General features: G+C 40.8%; 1 protein-coding gene across 1 annotated transcript in view; it reads right to left on the bottom strand.

Moving 5' to 3' along the window:
* atp9a (ATPase phospholipid transporting 9A) overlaps nucleotides 1–18,745 on the bottom strand; it is a 182,950-nt gene that overhangs the window by 43,921 nt on the left and 120,284 nt on the right. The window contains exons 16-22 of the mRNA XM_073061648.1: nucleotides 15,061–15,153; nucleotides 13,837–13,920; nucleotides 12,155–12,325; nucleotides 11,777–11,875; nucleotides 10,442–10,531; nucleotides 7,945–8,089; nucleotides 2,208–2,272 (exon numbers count right to left, since the gene is read on the bottom strand). Of these exons, the coding sequence (XP_072917749.1) occupies nucleotides 2,208–2,272; nucleotides 7,945–8,089; nucleotides 10,442–10,531; nucleotides 11,777–11,875; nucleotides 12,155–12,325; nucleotides 13,837–13,920; nucleotides 15,061–15,153 (747 nt within the window). The remainder of the gene's footprint in view (nucleotides 1–2,207; nucleotides 2,273–7,944; nucleotides 8,090–10,441; nucleotides 10,532–11,776; nucleotides 11,876–12,154; nucleotides 12,326–13,836; nucleotides 13,921–15,060; nucleotides 15,154–18,745) is intronic.

The following is an 18,745-nucleotide window of genomic DNA, read 5'->3' as shown; positions in this document are numbered from 1 at the left end:
ATCCAAGATATTCAGCAGATGCTGGAAATCTTGGGCAACAGTCACAAAATGCTGGAAGAACTCAGCAGGCCAGTCTGCATCCATGGAGGGAAATAAAACAGTATGGGGCCGAGTCCCTTGTTACGTGTTTTGAGTATTTTGTGCTTTTGTTTCAGATTTCCAGCACCCACGGTAATTTTGAATTTTATTGAGCACTGCAAAGGAATCTTTATTATTCTTTGTCTCGGAGGTTATCTCACATCACTTGCACCTGTCACACTGTTTTAACAAATTTCAACTCCTTGGAGCACTTTACATGATTAATTATTTTTTTCCATGAGTGCTGCCTGTTGATTAGGTAGTGCTCTGTGTATATAAGATAAATCATAATATAAAACTCTGCAGAAATACATTAGGGCTGTAGTCAGTAAACATGCAACATGGACACCAGCCCACTCTAGGAATTCGCCAGAAGAAATGGTTTGAATGCAAATCAAGCAGCTTGCTGCAATATGAGTGGAATTGTAATCGTCAAATCTGCTGTGGACTGAGGTGAGGCTTCTTTGCCAGTACAGGAGACTTATGACAACACACTCGTCAGAATGACAATAGCACAGCCTTGCTCATAACACGCATCAGCACTGGTACAAGAATGACATTCCAATTCCACCTCTGGGTATTTAAATACAAGTTGAACACATTGCATTCGATGGACTCCAGAGTTTCCTACACTGTTAAGGGCAGGAATCTGGACCATGGGAAGTAAAAAGTACTTCCAAACTCATTGATGCAGCTGAATTTGGCTGAAAAGGGGCAAAAGGACAGCAACTTCTCCGCTGACAGGAGGGAAGGTGCCTCGTTTTGACTCAAAAAAATCCCCAACTCTGGCCAAAGAGGAGGCTACAGATATAAGTTGCAGGAAGGTGGTGCATGTAAACAGATTTTATCAGATGAGGAAAGGCACGAACACCACATTCACCTACATCCTGAAGTCTGCACTACTCAGACATGCTGCCTTGTTAATTCTACTGCAACACCACATCTTATCGTATATTCTCCTGGGTCTGGTCTTAAGTGCCTTTGTCTCCCCATTACAGCTGTCCAACCTTTAATGCTAGACTGTGAAGCACACAGCAGACTACTGTTAATTTTAACATCTTGAAATAGTCTAGCAAGCCTCTCAATTCAAGGGCAATTAGGAATGGACACTAATGCTCCCCTGCTAGTGATACTCAGATCATGCAAAATGAATAAAGACGAAAGCCCCAGCAGAACAATCATGGAGCTGTAACTGAGCTGAAAGGGTGTCAGTTAGCACTGTTCATTCAGATGCAGCCTAACATGTGCAGCATTGACAGAAGTACTGTGTCAGATGTACAGATCCCACAGTGCAATTAAATGTCAATTACCTGCTTTCTGACTATTTGGAAATTCCACTGCTTTGGCTCACCCAATTTGCTCTGCACCCTTTCAGCTCAGTGGGGCCCTGATTCCTGCTCTCCCTTTTGATTTGCTGAGGTCCCATTTCCCCTGTTCTTTTTAAGCCAACGTTGTTCACTAAGTAAATGGTAATACTGAGTAACTGATTTTTTTTAAAGTGAAGTCAAGGTGTATTGGTATATTAGTAAGAATAAAGTGCAATGATTCAGAAAATCTGCTCGTCTGGCACTGCCATAATCCTGAATGTGCTGGACTTCCAGTTTTACCGAATTTTGTTTTTGTAAACTGATGTATTTATTGCAAGATTGGAGTCACTTCCCACCCAAAAGTACTCTAAATCAAGCTCTTTTCACTGCCAAATTCTGAAGAATTTGGCAAACCAATGTGGTCTGAGTTAAATTCCAAAACAATAGGTACATTTGCTCATGATAAGTGATTTACATAATAAGTTATGGGCCTACCTCTCCCACAGTTCCAGAATGCTGCCTGTGAGGTTTTGGATAAATTCAGAAGCTAATGGATTGGCTGCATATTTCCAGACTATAGTACAATTCTATAAATTACTAACCCCAGCTGATGGCTGCAAAACCCACATTCTGAGGAGGTAAAACCCCTTCCTCGTGTCTAAATAAATCAGGATATAAAGTCAGTCCAACAACTGGGTCTCATTCACATCTGCTCCTCATGGCAAATCTACTTGTAAATCATTATTTAGAATTGATTGATCCTACGTTAGTAAATTCAACCAATCTAACGGAACAGTTCAGTGTGTATTTCTGAATCCTTACCTTGCCTTCAATGCCCACTCCACAGTCTGCAGCCTGGATCATACTCACATCATTTCCTCCGTCCCCTGTAATGAAACATGTACTCGTCAAAGCAAGAGCAGTTTTAAATCTAGCATGTCTTCAGATTACGACACAACATGAAACACACCTCTGAGTTTCCAGTGGCATAGTATGAATATTGAGTCATATTGTTTTTACATATTACCAGGATAGGCAAGAACTTATATTGGATCATAGTGGATTAATGTTAAAGACTGAAGAAAACTCTCATATATCGTGCTTTGATATCTGCAATCACAGACTCAGCAGTAAGAGTTGCATTTGCAATCATGGGCAAATATTGCTGACTGCAGACCTCAGATCTGATTCAAACTCTGGTCACAGTTGATCTTCCACACATGCACTGTTGAGCGCAGGAAGGCCACAACTTGCAGACAGCACCACAGCCAATGTACTCGTCACTGACTTCACATAGTGAGCTGTGTCCTACTGGATTAAACCATCTCTCAGGTTTCCAAAGGTTTTCATGTGCATTTAATTTTAAGACATTATTATTTTACTTTTAATCATTTGATTTTAACAGTTTTTTTAAAACTTAAAATATTTAACAATTTTGACAGAAAGCTCTCTCTTACTTCTCGACAAAACTCATGATGCACCTCATACGGCCAAAGGGCTAGATAAAGCCTGAATATGTATTCCTTTGATCCATTGCAAAAGCCCTGTCCACAGTTCCTCAGGGTTTATTTCTCAACTTTCTGACCAAATTGTGCTGCCTGCTCTGGTTGTAGGACTACAAACAGACTGATATCCGAGAGGGAAACATCTATCATTGAAAAACAATCCCAATTTTCGTACAAAACCAAGAGGTTTTGGATAGTAATCTCAGACTAGCCCCAACTTCTTAACAGAAGTAGCCAGTAAAATAAGCAGGCATTTGTTCACAAGGAGGAACATTGTAGAGGCAATAGTAAAGGTTTGAGGTTAGACACAACAGCTCTGACAAAGTAATGTTAGGCTCAGATCCTCAGGGCTTACCTGAGCCCACACTAGACATCAAACCTGGCCTGGCACCAGTAACAAGGGAACGAGATATCAAAGAAACAGGGTATCAGCTAACAAAATGCTGGAGGAACTCTCAACAGGTCAGGTAGCATCCATGGAAATGAATAAACGGTCAACATTTCGGGCCGAGACCTTTCATCAGGCCAGGAAAGGAAAGGGAAGACGCCAGGATGAAGATGTGGGGGGAAGGGAATAAGGACAAACAAGGTGATAGGTGAAGCCAGGTGGTTGGTGGAAGGGGGATGAAGAAAGAACCTTAGGGGTGATAAGTGGAAGTGGTAAAGGGCTGGAAAAGAAGGAATCTGACAGGAGAGGAGAGTGGACCATGTGGGAAAGGGAAGGAGGAGGGGCACCAGGGGGAAGTGATAGGGTAGGCGAGGACAAGAGAATAGGTAAGGTGTACGGGCCAGTGACTAATTGAAGAGTGAAAGGGGAGGTGGAAAATTATCGGAATTGAAGAAATCATGCCATCAGGTTGGAGGTTACCCAGACAGAATATGAGGTGTTGCTCCTCCAACCTGAGGGTGGCCTCATCAGTGCAGCAGAAGAGGTCATGGACTGACATGTTGGAATGGGAGTAGGTATTGGAATTAAAATGGTTGGCCACTGGAAAATCCAGAATCACAGGTGAAGTGTTGCCTCACCTGGAAAGACAGCTTGGGGCCCTGAATGGAGCTGAGAGAGGTGGTGAATGGGCTGGTGTGGAACTTCTTCCACTTGCAAGAATAAATGGCAGGGGGGAGATTAGCGGGGAGGGATGAACGAACAAAGAATCACAGAGGGAGCAATCCCTGTAGAAAGTGGAGAGTGAGGGGGAGGTAAAGATGTGTTTGGTGGTAGGGTCCCGTTGAAAATAGCAAAAATTGCAGAGAATGATGTGTTGGATATGGAGGCTCATGTGTTAGTAGGCAAGAACAAGAGGAACTGTACCCTTGTTAAAGCGACGGGAAGGTGGGGTGAGCACTGAAGTCAGGGAAATGAAGGAGACTGACCACTATTGACGCTGCCCTCACCCACATCTCCTCCATTTCCCAAACATCTGCACTCTTCCTGTCACCTTAACGGACAGAATTCACAGTACCTTCATACAGTACTGGAAGGTGCTTCTCCTTGACACTAACTACAATTCCAGGACTGCCCTTTCGAGTAGCTGGTACAATCGCCCCTCCCAAGACTTCACTCCTGGGGTTTGTTCCTATTAGTGTCAGCCTCCTGTCATGAAGATAAAGCGGATGCTGCACAGCAGTGGTCACTGGGGGGGGAAAGGGAGGAAATGCATCCAGCTTCCTGACTTGAGGGAGTGGAAAATGTTTGTTCTCTGAGGTTAAAGTGTGAAGAACCTCATAAACAATATTTTGCTTCAAGGCAATGTTTCTGAATGACTTGGAGAGCGCTTGTTATAGAAAGCCGACAACGGTAAGAGCTTCATTTCTGCATTAGAGGATCCACCGAGTTCTGGTAACTGTTCAGATGTGGGTTCATCAACGTGGGAAGTCAACTTTAAACCTCTCTTGTCAGATGCTGCCCCACCTGCTGAGTACTCAGAGTGACTTCTATTTAGTGGAAGATGTTTGTTTCATTGGCCAAGTGCAAAGGAACAGCACAGATATGGTGAGCCAGGGCAGAGAGCTTGGAACTAAGGGTGTGGAGAGCGTGACAGCAAGGGACGTACAGTGTGTCAGTGAATACAAGGATATAGTGTGTGATGCTGCTGAAAGGCCATGAATAGAGTTGTGAGAGTACAGCAGGGAGTGGATCAATGCAGCAGAGAGAGGAGAATGGGGCAGGAAGAGACCTGAGACACAGCAGCTGGTGGCTGCACTTTAATGGTACTGGAGGTAGAGAGATCCAGCGGGGAGAGGGAGCAGGGACAAACCCAGTGTCACTTTGTCTAGACAGAGTGTGCCTGTTCCATAAACAGTTCACACTTTCTGTTGTGGACTGGTGTGCAGGGCTTCACGCTAAGCACTTAATGTCACAGAACTGCCAGAGGAATGCAACAGCAAGTCAACTTTAGGAGCAGACGCTTGAGATTGGCTAAAATAGGAAGGTCCTTCTTACGTCACCTTTAGTTCCACCTGGGCACTCACAGTTACCACCAGTTATTGCCCTTCCACTCAAGTCTTTCAGTCAAACTTGCTGTGAAGGTTTTTTTCCCCATTCCTGTCAATTACTGTACTAGAGGGAACAATTGTTTTCTAGACGTACAAAAAAGCTGTTTCGGGTCGAAATGTTGACTGCTTCTTTCAACGCATGCTGCCTGACCTGCTGAGTTCATCCAGCTTTTTTGTACGTCTTGATTTCACCACAGCATCTGCAGTGCACTTTGTGTTTACAATTGTTTTCTACCCTTGTGCATCACCTATATACATGCTTTCAAAAGAATTGCACCACTTTTTACACAACTGTGCAGGCTGCAGTAAACCAGGCCTGCTGTGGCACTCCCCAAGAGTGTGTGTTTCCAGCTGCAGGCACTTCACAGCCCGTTTACATAAGAGCAGGCGAATGTGTCCTGCCGATTAGCAATATCAAATCAGGTTGGATTATGCAACAGTGTCACCTAGTGTCTACTGAAAGAAGTGCACTGTCTGTGGTGTATTATTTGCTTTGCGCTGGGCACAGCTATTGATGATATCAAGGATCATCACTATTCATCAAGGATCACCCACGAAGGCGGGTCCTGGCGCCTTAAAACCAGTGCTTTGGGTAGATGGAGCTCGTCAGCCTGGGAAGGCAGTCCATCTAAGAGAGGGAAAGCTCTGATTTCAAACCTCCGCTGCCTTGCAGCCATACCCACTCATGGGAAAGGATTCAGGAGTAAACCCTGAGGACAAATCCGGAGCTGGAGTCCCTAAGTCAATCCGACGATGACTTCAACCTCACTGTGGCAATTCCTGTGATGTCACTGGTGCCAAGCTGTATCGGCCCTTGCCCTTCCCTTGGACAACATCGGTGTCGTGGAGAGGGGAGACTTGCAGAATGGGCAACTACCAGTCTTCCATACAACCCTGCCCAGGCCTGTGCCCTGGAAAGGATACTCTAGTAGACTTTCCAGGTGAGACTAATGGATGCCACCATTATTCACTACGCAGATATAGGAATTTGCTGTTATGTGTGTGCTGGTTCTATCACAAAGATGAGAATGATTCCAGGCTGCATCCTGGGTCTGAGTTGAGATGGCTGATCTCGACAGGATAAGGTGTGAGGGATATGATGCTTAGCATCATTGTCCTGAGCTAAAAAGGTGTGGCAAGGTTAGATCAATGTCACGATAGTTGCCCTGTTGCTGGCTGCTGCACGTGTTTTGGGAAGCTTACGGTGGAAAGGATCGGGGAGCAATGATCCACCAAATGTAGTAGCCTACTGATGGCAGTGTTCTTGCCACGTGCCCAAGGAAACTCCTCTTTGTGAATGTCTGCGACTGCGAGCAAATGCACAACTGCATACCAGTCGAATGATGATGTCGAAAGTTTCGAAACTCGAGTACGGTTGGACTACTTGCCCAGAAATTCTCATGCATTTCTGCCGCTGCCCATAAGGAGTTTGTCCATTCTCCTTGTGACCGCGTGGATTTCCTCCAAGTGCTCCGGTTTCTTCCCACAGTCCAAAGGTGTACCAATTGCTAAGTTAATTGGCCACTGTAAATTGTCCTGTCCCATGGTTAGGCCAGGGTTAAATTGGGGGGAAATCGCTGGGTGGTGTGGCTCGAAGGGATGGAAGAGCCTGTTCCACACTATATCTCAATAAATAAATACAATGAGGCCCACTGCTGCCAACTGCAACAGCACTGGAACCCAAGCTGGGAGGTCAGGTGTTTGACATACGGATAAAGACAGCTAGTTGGGCATGGGGCAAAACTGTGTGAGATGGGAATGGAAATGAGTGGTCAAAGGATCAATAACCTAAATACAGGACATAGTTTACAGGTCACAAACATGGAAATACTTGACAATTGTCATTCCAGGAGAGCCTAGCAACAAGTATTTATGATATAGTATGATCTAAATTTCTCTGTAATGTTTCAAAGCGAGCAATGCATGGGAATTTCATGGAAATGATACTGGGATGGAAGAGGGAAAGTCACTCCTGGAGATTTTCAGTCGCATTTTCAGAGGATCAAGAAATACTGAGTTCATGCAGAAAAGAAGCATAGAGGTAAAAGTTCAAATATCTTATTGAATGGCAGAGAAGGGAAGAATGGCCCATTACTGTATTACCTTGATTTTTTAAATTCTTAGACTGACTTGTGATAAAATACACTCACAGCACATTCAGTTATCCTGTATCTATTTTATGTAAAGATAAGTTTACTTGATTTAATACAAGTTATCTATCTCTAATCTTTTATTAATTTAATACAAGTTAAATACCTCTAATCTTTCCTTGCTTAATACTATTTTTCTCTATGCTAGCGCCGGCAGTGTGTCTCACATGCAACTAAACCTCTTTTCTACTAAACTCTTCTTAAAACTTCTTTAACAATTGTTTTTGCATTTTACTTGTTTTAATACCATATAGTGTTTGCTAGCACTTGGGTCATTTTACTAATTTCAAGATGCTAAAATGTTACTGCCATTGAAGTTAATAGGTTGAAATTCTGAGTTAAACAAAGAAAAAAATCTAGAAACACTCTTTAAGATAATATCAATGTAAGACATTTGAGACTTCTCACCTACTGCACATGTTAACTTGCGAGTCCGCTGCTGTAACAGGCGTATAATCTGTGCTTTCTGTGTGGGGGCACATCGACAGCAGACTACAGCAGGGCACTGACAGGCAAGTTCCATGAACTCATACTCATAAAACTTCAGGCATACCTAAAAATCAAAGGAACAACAGTGAGGTACAGTCGGCCTTCCTTATCCGCGAGGGACTGGTTTTGGGACCCCTCGCGGATACCAAACAACGCGGATACTCAAGTCCTTTATTTAACCTGTATCAGAGCAGTGGTCTTTAGGACAATAGACAGTAGGTGCAGGAGTAGGCCATTCGGCCCTTCTAGCCAGCACCGCCATTCACTGTGATCATGGCTGATCATACGCCATCAGTACCTCGTTCCTGCCCTTTCCCCATATCCCTTGACCCCGCTATCTATAAGAACTCTATCTAACTCTCTCTTGAAAGTATGCAGAGAATTGGCCTCCACTGCCTTCTGGGGCAGAGCGTTCCACATATCCACCACTCTCTGGGTTTAAAAGTTTTTCCGCATCACTGTTCTAAATGGCCTACCCCTTATTCTTAAACTGTGGCCTCTAGTTCTGGACTCACCCATCAGCGGTAACATGCTTCCTGCCTTCAGCGTGTCCAATCCCTTAATAATCTTATGTGTTTCAATCAGATCCCCTCTCATCCTTCTAAATTCCAGTGTATACAAGCCCAGTCGCTCCAATCTTTCAACATATGACAGTCCCGCCATTCTGGGAATTAACCTTGTGAACCTACACCGCACTCCCTCAATAGCAAGAATGTCCTTCCTCAAATTTGGAGATCAAAACTGAACACAATACTCTAGGTGTGGTCTCACCAGGGCCCTGTACAGCTGCAGAAGGACCTCGTTACTCCTATACTCAATTCCTCTTGTTATGAAGGCCAGCATGCCATTAGCTTTCTTCACTGCCTGCTGTACCTGCATGCTTGCTTTCATTGACTGATGTACAAGAACACCTAGATCTCGTTGTACTTCCCCTTTTCCTAACTTGACTCCATTTAGATAGTAATCTGCCTTCCTGTTCTTGCCACCAAAGTGGATAACCTCACATTTATCCACATTAAACTGCATCTGCCATACATTTGCCCACTCACCTAGCCTGTCCAAGTCACCCTGCATTCTCATAACATCCTCCTGACATTTCACACTGCTACCCAGCTTTGTGTCATCAGCAAATTTGCTAATGTTACTTTTAATCCCTTCATCTAAATCATTAATGTATATTGTAAACAGCTGCAGTCCCAGCACCGAACCTTGCGGTACCCCACTGGTCACAGCCTGCCATTCCGAACGGGACCCGTTAATCGCTACTCTTTGTTTCCTGTCAGCCAGCCAATTTTCAATTCATGTCAGTACTCTGCCCCCAATGCCATGTGCCCTAATTTTGCCTACTATGCTCCTACATGGGACTTTATCAAAGGTCCTGGCAGAGGTCTGAATCCGCAGTGTTTCTGTTCACGAAAATAATCGCAATCACGATTGAAAATAAAGTGGAAATAATGAAGTGATCAGAAAGAATTGAAACACCATCAGTCATTGGAAGAGTGTTAGGCTACAGTCAGTCAAGGATTGGAACAATTTTAAAGGATAAAGTGAGAAAGGCCCTGCCCCGATGAAAGCTACGTTTATTACTAAGCAACGCAGAGGTTTAATTATTGAAATACGTACGTTTCTTAAGTGTTTTATATGCATAAGAAAGGTAAAATATATATTTTCTAAGACAAACGTTTGACTAACTGATGCTAAATAATACTGGATGTAGCTGTTCCGACTTACTTATTAAGAGAACTTCTGATTTTTTTCAATCCCAATCCACAATAACCTATGCACATCCTCCCGTATACTTACACATTACCCATAATATTCCGGTATACATTATACATTACCCATAATACCTAATACAATGTAAATGCTATGCAAATAGTTGTTATACTGAATTGTTTTGGGAATAATGACAAGAACAAGTCTGTACATGCTCAAAGAACGAGTGCTGGAAGAGCACTTCTGGGTTTTCTCGATTTGCAGTTGGTTGAATTCGCGGATGCAGAACTCGCGGATAAGTAGGGCCGACTATGCAATATTTATTAGATTGCACACACAGTCTAAAGGTGAACAATCAGTATTTACTTCAGAGTTCTTCTCTAATACCACTCTAAAAGAAGCTGCGCATTTATAATAGTTCTAATTGCACAAGTCAGACATCATCTCACTAACATCTGACCTGCACAACTGACAAAGCCAAACACGCTTAACTATAGAGTCCCAATGAGTCACTCTACCTTATGAGATAGATCAAAGGGGATTTTTTCATGTCACATGCTTTGATGAAAAGGCCCAATGATAATATGACTGTTGAGGGTTCCATAAGTTTTGATTGAAATCCATCATCTGCAAATGATAGTGTATGGCTCAACTTAACGTGCTCTGAAGCTGCATGTATTTGACTGAAATCAGTACTCACCTCCAATGAGTCTCCAGATATGACCAGAGCACAATCATGTTTTCTTCTGAAAGCATTAAGTTCCAAGTGTGCTTCTCCTCGATTGGTTATCTATAAGTGAAACACTAACTGTACAGATTAACCTGAAATATGAGACATGTGCTGCATGTGCACTGGCAAAGCACAAGTAAATGAGGAACAGAAACAGGAGAACTCCAGAGGCACAGAACACCATCTTGGTTGGAACTAACACCAGAGGGGGAAAAAACTGGTAAGAAGAGAAAATGCTAACAGAATCATGCAATGATTTTTTAAAAATCATTACTTGATCCACATTTATTCTATAATAGCTGTGTACTAGAAAGTACAAGGAATTACCAACTTAGTACTAATAATGAAATATGTCCCATATTAGTAGCAGCACTCATCTTCCTTGAAGACTGAGCATCTACACAGATTTAATTTGCTTGTTAATAGGGAATTAGACTTCAGCTAAAGAAACAGACAGGTTACAAAGTAGGTACAGTGTATTAATGTGAGGAAACTGGAAGAGAGAACAAAATCAGAAATAGATCATGCCTATGAACAGTGTGTTCACCATTATATTTCCAAAAATTGAAAACAAGGAGGTTTCAGAGCTAAGCATCTAAAAAGTTGGCAAGTTTAAAGAAGGATTGTGATTAACTTTAATTGTTTTTTTTCTTTTGCATCCTTAATATAGCAATAGAGAATAAAAAATAATCATTTTATGTTACCAAGTTGTATGACATTGGCTTATTGTATGCATCTTATTGAAACTACAGCTGTATCACCCAAACAACTCCTGAAATACACCCAGTTTACATTACCCCCTCAGTGCTATGAAATGAAAGCTCACCCTTGAAACCCTGAGCTTTGAGTACCACTGTACCAAGGCAATTTAAATTTAAGAGGTAATATCATTGAGATAACAATATTGTGATGAGAGAACAATGAATGTTGCTGCCCTTTCGCTGGCAAAATTAGAGGGAGAAAAATCAGCTACTGACAGCACTCTACTGGGAGGAGAAACCTTACAGGATAGTTGGACACTGTTCCGGGCTAAATTTTTTTTACAAAATCACAACTTGGGCAAACATCAGAGGTGATTATCACCATTCCTGAAGTGAAATCTGAGGAAAGGAAAGCATCTCCAAGACTGAACTGCTTAAAGTCATCATCTGCAATAACATTTACTGAAAGATGTGCAGGTGTCCGCACAGCCTTTTGAAGGAAATGCATGTTTTTAAAGATTCCACTGTTCAATGTCACCCAATTGTTTGTCCAGCAGTAACAATAAAAACAAACAAAAAAAAAAATCAGTACGCAAATACTTACCGTTCGGAAAATGTGGATATCTTGATTCCTTGTCACCAGATGTGCATTTTTTGCTGTACAAGTTGCTGTTTCAAGTTTGTCTCCAGTAAGCATCCATACCTAAAAGGTGTAAAATTGCCCAGAAATTAATGATATCAGAATTGATGCAACATGTTATGATGTGTGCATAACTTTGTGAGGGCTACAGTAATATGGGAGATGACCAAATGCACTGAATTCATTGGATTTGAAAGCTACGTCTGCGGATAGCTCACACCAGGTACAAAGCACATCAGAATTCCAGTAGAGTTTGCCCTATGTCAACAAGAAGTCAAGAACGAACAAGGTTAGGCAAGTCAGAACTCTGGCTTTGCTTGCTCTTGGACCAGTGTTTCATACCTTTATCCCAGCATTTCTCAGCATCTCCAGAGTAGGCCTGACATCAGCTTGCAGCTGGTCCTCCACTCCAGTCAGGCAAAGCAGCTCCATTTCCATCTCCAGACTCTCAATAACAGTCGCAACTTTCAATGACCGATCATGTACACTCAGTTTTGCTTGATTATAACGGTTCTATAGAGACATACATTACATTGATTAATTCACGCATTCTCTCATGCAATTTCATAATGTATTTATTTGGAAAGGTTGATACTGCTCTGTCAGTGAAAGGTGCAGTAATTGTGACAAAATGGCAAGTATTCTATTCCCCATTCAAGAGTACAGATGTATGGATGAACCCTGGTTCTGGCTAAAAGGATTTTAGTCTGGTGTGCTGATGGTGAGCAGGCAAGCCTTAGTCTTCACTCAACATGCTCATTTGCTGCAGTGATTGCTAAAAAGTATTCAGCAGCTAGAAGCAGGGAGTGGGAGGAGCTAACGATGGCACCAGAGTTTTTTGCGGTCCAGGGTGACTTCTTCCAGTTCATCTGTGAAGCCGTTTAAATCTCCTGTTTTCACGTCTTTTTTTTTTACCCCCTTTTCAAGATGGCTGGGCTCCTGATCATGATCTAAAGCTATGCTCAAACTACGTTCTTCACGACTCGCTGGGCGGCCTAATGTTTTGATATCTCCAGGTGCAGCCTGGAAGACGTACACCTTGGGGGTACAGCCTTGCGGATGATCAGAATCCTTGCCGATGTTGCCAACTGAAGCATTGTGGGAGGCTGAAGCAGTGGGTGTGGCTGTCAGAGGCCTCTGCACTCATATTCTCTCTCTATCAAAGGCAACAGAGTTTGCTGATTCTTGAACCAGAAGAACTCTAAGTAGCAATGGGTGCAGACTGCAACACTAAAACAGTGAACTGGGCAGGAGCAATACCTCTCTCTCCCTTGTTAGTGAGAGAGAGAGAGAGCTTGCTGAGGTGTCAAAGTGTTGGATGGACAATAGTTTTCGATGAACTCTACATCACAGTCTCTGTGGGCTTGCTATTGCTTGGTGGGTGGTGGGGGGCTGACGCTTTTGCTGTAGTAAGAGAGGGGAGGGTTGATGCTTTTGGTGCTGTTTCTGTGTGGGAGGGTAGAAGGTGCTTTGGGGTTCTAATTTTTTTTGTCATTCATGATTTGGGTTTTATCTCCCTTTCGTGGATGTCTGCAGAGAGTAAGGATTTCAGGTTGTATACTGTATATGTCCTCTGATATGAAATTGAACCTTTGGAGCTTTTTTTTCCCCTTCAAAAATAAGTCAAGTAAAAAAACAGAAAGTAGTTCGTGATTCCTTTAAGTTTAGCTGTTGAACATGGGTTCAGTTATTTAAGAAAACAAAGTACCCTGAACATCTAAGCATCACAACAACAGCACCATCATCTAATCAGTGTGGGTGGTGATTATTAACATTATCTGGTTGCTAGTGGGTATGTTCAATATCTAGAGTTATACACACTCCAGTGTACATCCAAAACAACGGACCATATGCAATTGGTAATGAAACAGCATCTACAGCAATTAAATGATTGCACATTATGGATTAAATATTGATCCCCAGAGACCTTGAATTGCTCTAATGCATAATTTAGGATCAACTGAGATTTTTCTCTGAATCACACTCAGCTTTTGATACAAGAATTCAAACAGTCAGCTGGTCACCTCAAAATCCTGATACTGCTCCTCCGTTAGCGACTTCTTGGCGACAACGAGAACTCTAAGTCCCTCTCTGGCCATATTGCCACACTGTGAACAAGTAATATTCAGAATAACAGCAACAAGTCAGATTCTTCATTCATTATCCGTAATCTGTCTGGAAGTATAAAGCTAGAATGTATGGTGACACTTGCCAGCTGCCCTAGCAAATCCTTTGGTTTGTTGGTTGTTAATGCAATGGCCGATTTCACTGTGTGTTTCACGATACATATAATAAATAAATCCAAATCCAAAAGCACTTAGAGCTATTTGAGAAATACTATCCTTTATATTCAGTAGCTATCTCCCAATTAGATAACTTCATCTACATATGGACATTCCTTCCAGGAAATCAAAAATCTGCATGAATTCTTGTACTAGGATTAGGGTTATGATGAATACTATATAACACTATTACTGAATGCAAATATTTTATGGAAATGTTTGATTCTTGCTAAAGACCTGTTAAGTGATATTTTCCATAGATACAGGTTTAAACATGATAATACTGGGCTGGTTGGGTTTTAATGCTGAACACTGGTTTATCCACCTCCCGTATAAACCAACATTTCCCTTCTTAGTTAGTGGAGTGGGACCGAATTTTGGGCACTGGAGGATGTCACTGTGAACACACAGAAAGTAGATCCAGATGGACAGGAATAAATCAGGTAGGGCCCAGGCGCATCACAATCAAGGGACAGGAGAACAAAAGCCTAGCATGAAGTCAGTCAAATATTCCCTTATGGAGTTTAGAAATACACTCCTCTCACACAGGGATAATTAAAATTACTAATGCTTCTCGGTGTCTTCTGGCCTTTCCCCCAACTTTGATCAGTTACTATCAGCAGTTCCTGCAGGAACCAAACTTAACATGGTATAAAGGTCCTGGAATCCCAGTTTTCTATATTTATGAGACCCTTGTCTACGCTGCAAGATTCAAACTTCATGAGGCAGTGACTATGAGCACCATGCCAAAGCTGTTGCCTCAGTATTAACCCCCATTCTCATCAGCTGCTGAAGTTAAAATCTTGTTCACAATGTAAGCTGCTTGTCTTCATGAATATTGAGAATCCTTTCTTTTTTTAAAAAAAGAACAATGATTATTTCTGTTCAATGTTGAAAAATATATCAGTGTCCTTTTACAAGAAATAACCTATGACACTGATGTTGTAAATGAGGAAGAATACATACCTCTTCTTCAAGCCAGTCATTGTACTGAACAATTCCCATCATGACAACATCAGCCCCTTTCATGTAGAACGTAATCTCTCCTGAGGATTCATCCTGAATGAGAAACACAATTACAACACGTTAGATACTTAAACCATCAGCTGGAGTATTTTGTTCACTGCCAAATTCGTGCAGCGACCAAAGACCCTAATGAGCTTCATACAACCATTCTTGCCCTTTCCAGCTCTTCCCCAATTATTAAAGGGCAACTTCTTACATTGCTAATACATTAACAACTTCCATTAAAATGATTGCTTTAATGTCAAAGAAAAATGCCAGTGTACTTCAAGAATGCATACCTGGGGAAAAAATACACCAACATGGTGAAATTGAAATAAAAGAAATTAATTTAGTTCAGTCAGTACAAACATAACAAAAAGCATCATTTACATCGATGATTTCATAGGACAAAATTACAACAAAAAACATAGATATTCTTTAAAACAGACTGAAACAGTGGAGGCTGAAGCTACAGCTTATAACGCCTACCCCTCTTACTTATACAACAACATATTATGCGTCAATCATCACATCAAAAACAAAAAAAATCATAATCTTTTAACACAAAATCCAACTCCAAATATCATTTAATAAAAACACAAAATGCTGGCAGAACTCAGCAGGCCAGACAGCATCTATGGGAGGAGGTAGTGAAGACGGCCTTTTTTTTTGGCCGAAACCCTTCATCAGGAGGGTGATCATAGATGCTGTCTGGCCTGCTGAGTTCTGCCAGCATTTTGTGTTTTTATTTATTTCCAGCATCTGCAGATTCACTCGTGTGCCTCCAAATATCATTTATTTACATTACTCCCATTCATTTTAAATCATGTATTTTATTTGTTCATTAAATAATTTTAAATAATTTTTTAAAACTTGTTAAGTGTAGTGCATGTTTTTAAATTCTTATAACTGTTCCGTAGATTCACCCCTTACTGAAATACAATGATTTTTTACATTTGTTCTTATCCTTTGTTTTTGAAATACACATGTTCCTCTCAAATCTTGTTGACTTTCTCTCATTTTAAACAATCTTTGGATACTTTGTGGTAGCTGTCCATTTTTTACTTTATACATAATCTGTATCATTTTAAAATCTACAAAATATCTGGATTTTAAGGTATTTAGTTGAATAAATAGTGGATTGGATGGCTCATAATAACTTGTCTTATTTACAATTTGTATAACTTTCTTTTGGTGTAGAAAAAATGAATTTGTATTTGTTTTGTATTTCCCCATACCTCTACACAGTAAATCATGTATGGGACTGTAAGTGAACAGTATAATGTATACAAAGATTTCTGATTTAAGAAATCTTGCACTTTGTACAGTATTGCAATAGATTTTGACATTTTTGCTTTGACATAATTTATTTGTAGTTTTCAGCTTAATTTACTATCTATTACCACTCCTAAAATTTTGTTTCTGATACCTTATCAATTTCGACATTATTTATTCTAAGTTTACTGTATGAGTTTGGTACATGGTTTCCAAATATTATGAATTTAGTTTTACTTAGATTCAGTGACAATTTGTTAGTGTCAAACCATTTCTTCATAATTTTTAGTTCTTTCTCCACTGTATCCAAAAGTTGTTTCAGATGTTCTCCACTACAAAATATAGTTGCAGCATCAGCAAATAATATATATTTTAATGTCTGAGAGACCATGCATATATCATTTATATACAAAATGAACAGCAATGGACCAAGCACTGAACCTTGAGGAACCCCACATGTTACCCTCAAAAGTTTTGAATTTGAGTTGTTTCTATGCACATACTGATATCTGTCTTCCAAATAACTACTTAACCAGTCATGTACCACCCCTGGTGCGTGAAAGAAGAGGCTGGACTGGTGAGAAGTTGGAGGATTAGTCAGGAATGGAATTTTGGGAGGGGAGTTGTGATGAAGATAATGGATTTGAAGTGATTTTAAAGAGGCAGTTTAGGAAACTTATTTTACCAAGAGCTGAAAAGCACAAACATAATCATTTAAAAATTTGTCCAAGTTAACACATGAACATAAAAAAACAGTAGTCTCTGTCGCAAAAAGAATGACAGATGTTTGCCAAAGCACATGAACGAAATTCTCCAGGGAGGCCTCACAAATAAACACAAATCATATGTACGTATATCTGAACATTTCCTCAGGAAGAGCTAGTTATAAGGAAAAAACACAATAAGAATTCATCTTTGTGCTATATGCGAGCACATCCAAGAAAGTGCCCTTCATTAATTATTCTATTCCTGAACACATATTCAGCTGAGGCAGCAAAGAATGAAATGTTATTTTAAAATAACTGGACTACGTTCAATCTTCCAAAGAGAAACTTTCAAAAGAAAACCGTACTTTTATACTATAATAGAAAGTTCAGAGAAGCATATTAAATCTGAGATCATTATAACTCTTCAATATATTTCTGGACTTTAAAAACACATTCCTAGTAAAGTATACATTTCTACATACAGTGCTCAGCTTTGACAAGAATATCTAACACTATTAAAAAGATATTTAAGCAATATTGAACATCCATTTGTTATTTTAAACTATCCCTGCTACGTATCACTTACATCAGTGATGGGGGGGGGGGGGGGGCAGTGTTACTACAGTACCACATTAAACTGCTGTTGGCTGACATTAAATATAGAACTACAATCATAGTTGCTTGTTTCAGAATTTCAACTGCAGTCAATTAAGTTATGTTATAAACAGTCTTTATTTTTGTGGAACTAGAATTTGAAATATAATTCCAGATTGATAAATTTTAATTAAATTGCTTCTCAGGAACAAGCATTTATATAATGCATTTGATTATAAAAACAGGGCATCCTGTCATGTTAGAAGCAGCCACTGTTTATAGATACTGATGTAGTTTTAGCAGTTGGTGCACGTTAGTTATTTCCCAGGCTGAGCTGAACAGAACATTGTTACGTTGCAAGTGATCCCCGCCGAGGTGTCTAAAATGTTGCCTCATTGTGTACAAGTCTGACAAAAAAAATTAAACACAAGGAAGCAGAGCAGGTCGATTGTAGTGGTCTGTGTCTGCTTAACGCATAAAAATACTAAAAGGATTTTGACAATCTCTTCTAACACAAGATGGAAATCGTGCAGCGGTGATGTGCAATTTTACATCATGAGGTGATGGGAACAGACTCCGGGAGATGTAAAAGTCAATCACTAGTGTCTCTGTCTTGAATGAATAGCTCAATTATCAATTTTTCCTTTATTATTTCAGGAGCAGAATTCTCAGGGTTCATTAGAATGGAATGCATTTCCATAGATTGAAGCAATCTGCTGCTCACAATCTGGAAACTGAATGCCAAAGGAATTAGGTAGTTGGGAAACAAGGCTCTGTACCTGCTCACAGTATGTTGAATAGGCATCTTTAAATAGTAACACACAAAATGCTTGAGGAACTCAGCAGATCAGGCAGCACCTATGGAAATTAATAAACAGTTGGCGCTTCAGGCCGAGACCTTTCATCAGGACTGGAAAGGAATCAGGAAGAAGCTATTAGAAGAAGGGGAGTGGAGAAGAGGAAGGGGGTGGAGAAGGGGAAGGAGTACAAGCTAGAATGCAATAAGTAAAGCCAGAAGGACGGGGGATGAAGGAAGAAGTTAGGAGGTGATAAGTGGAAAAGACAGAGGG

This window comes from Hemitrygon akajei, chromosome 11 (genome assembly GCF_048418815.1).
Source record: "Hemitrygon akajei chromosome 11, sHemAka1.3, whole genome shotgun sequence".
In the NCBI taxonomy this organism is placed as follows: Eukaryota; Metazoa; Chordata; class Chondrichthyes; order Myliobatiformes; family Dasyatidae; genus Hemitrygon; species Hemitrygon akajei.
Note: the sequence above shows the minus strand (reverse complement) of the source record. Positions and strands in the feature narration are given on the sequence as shown.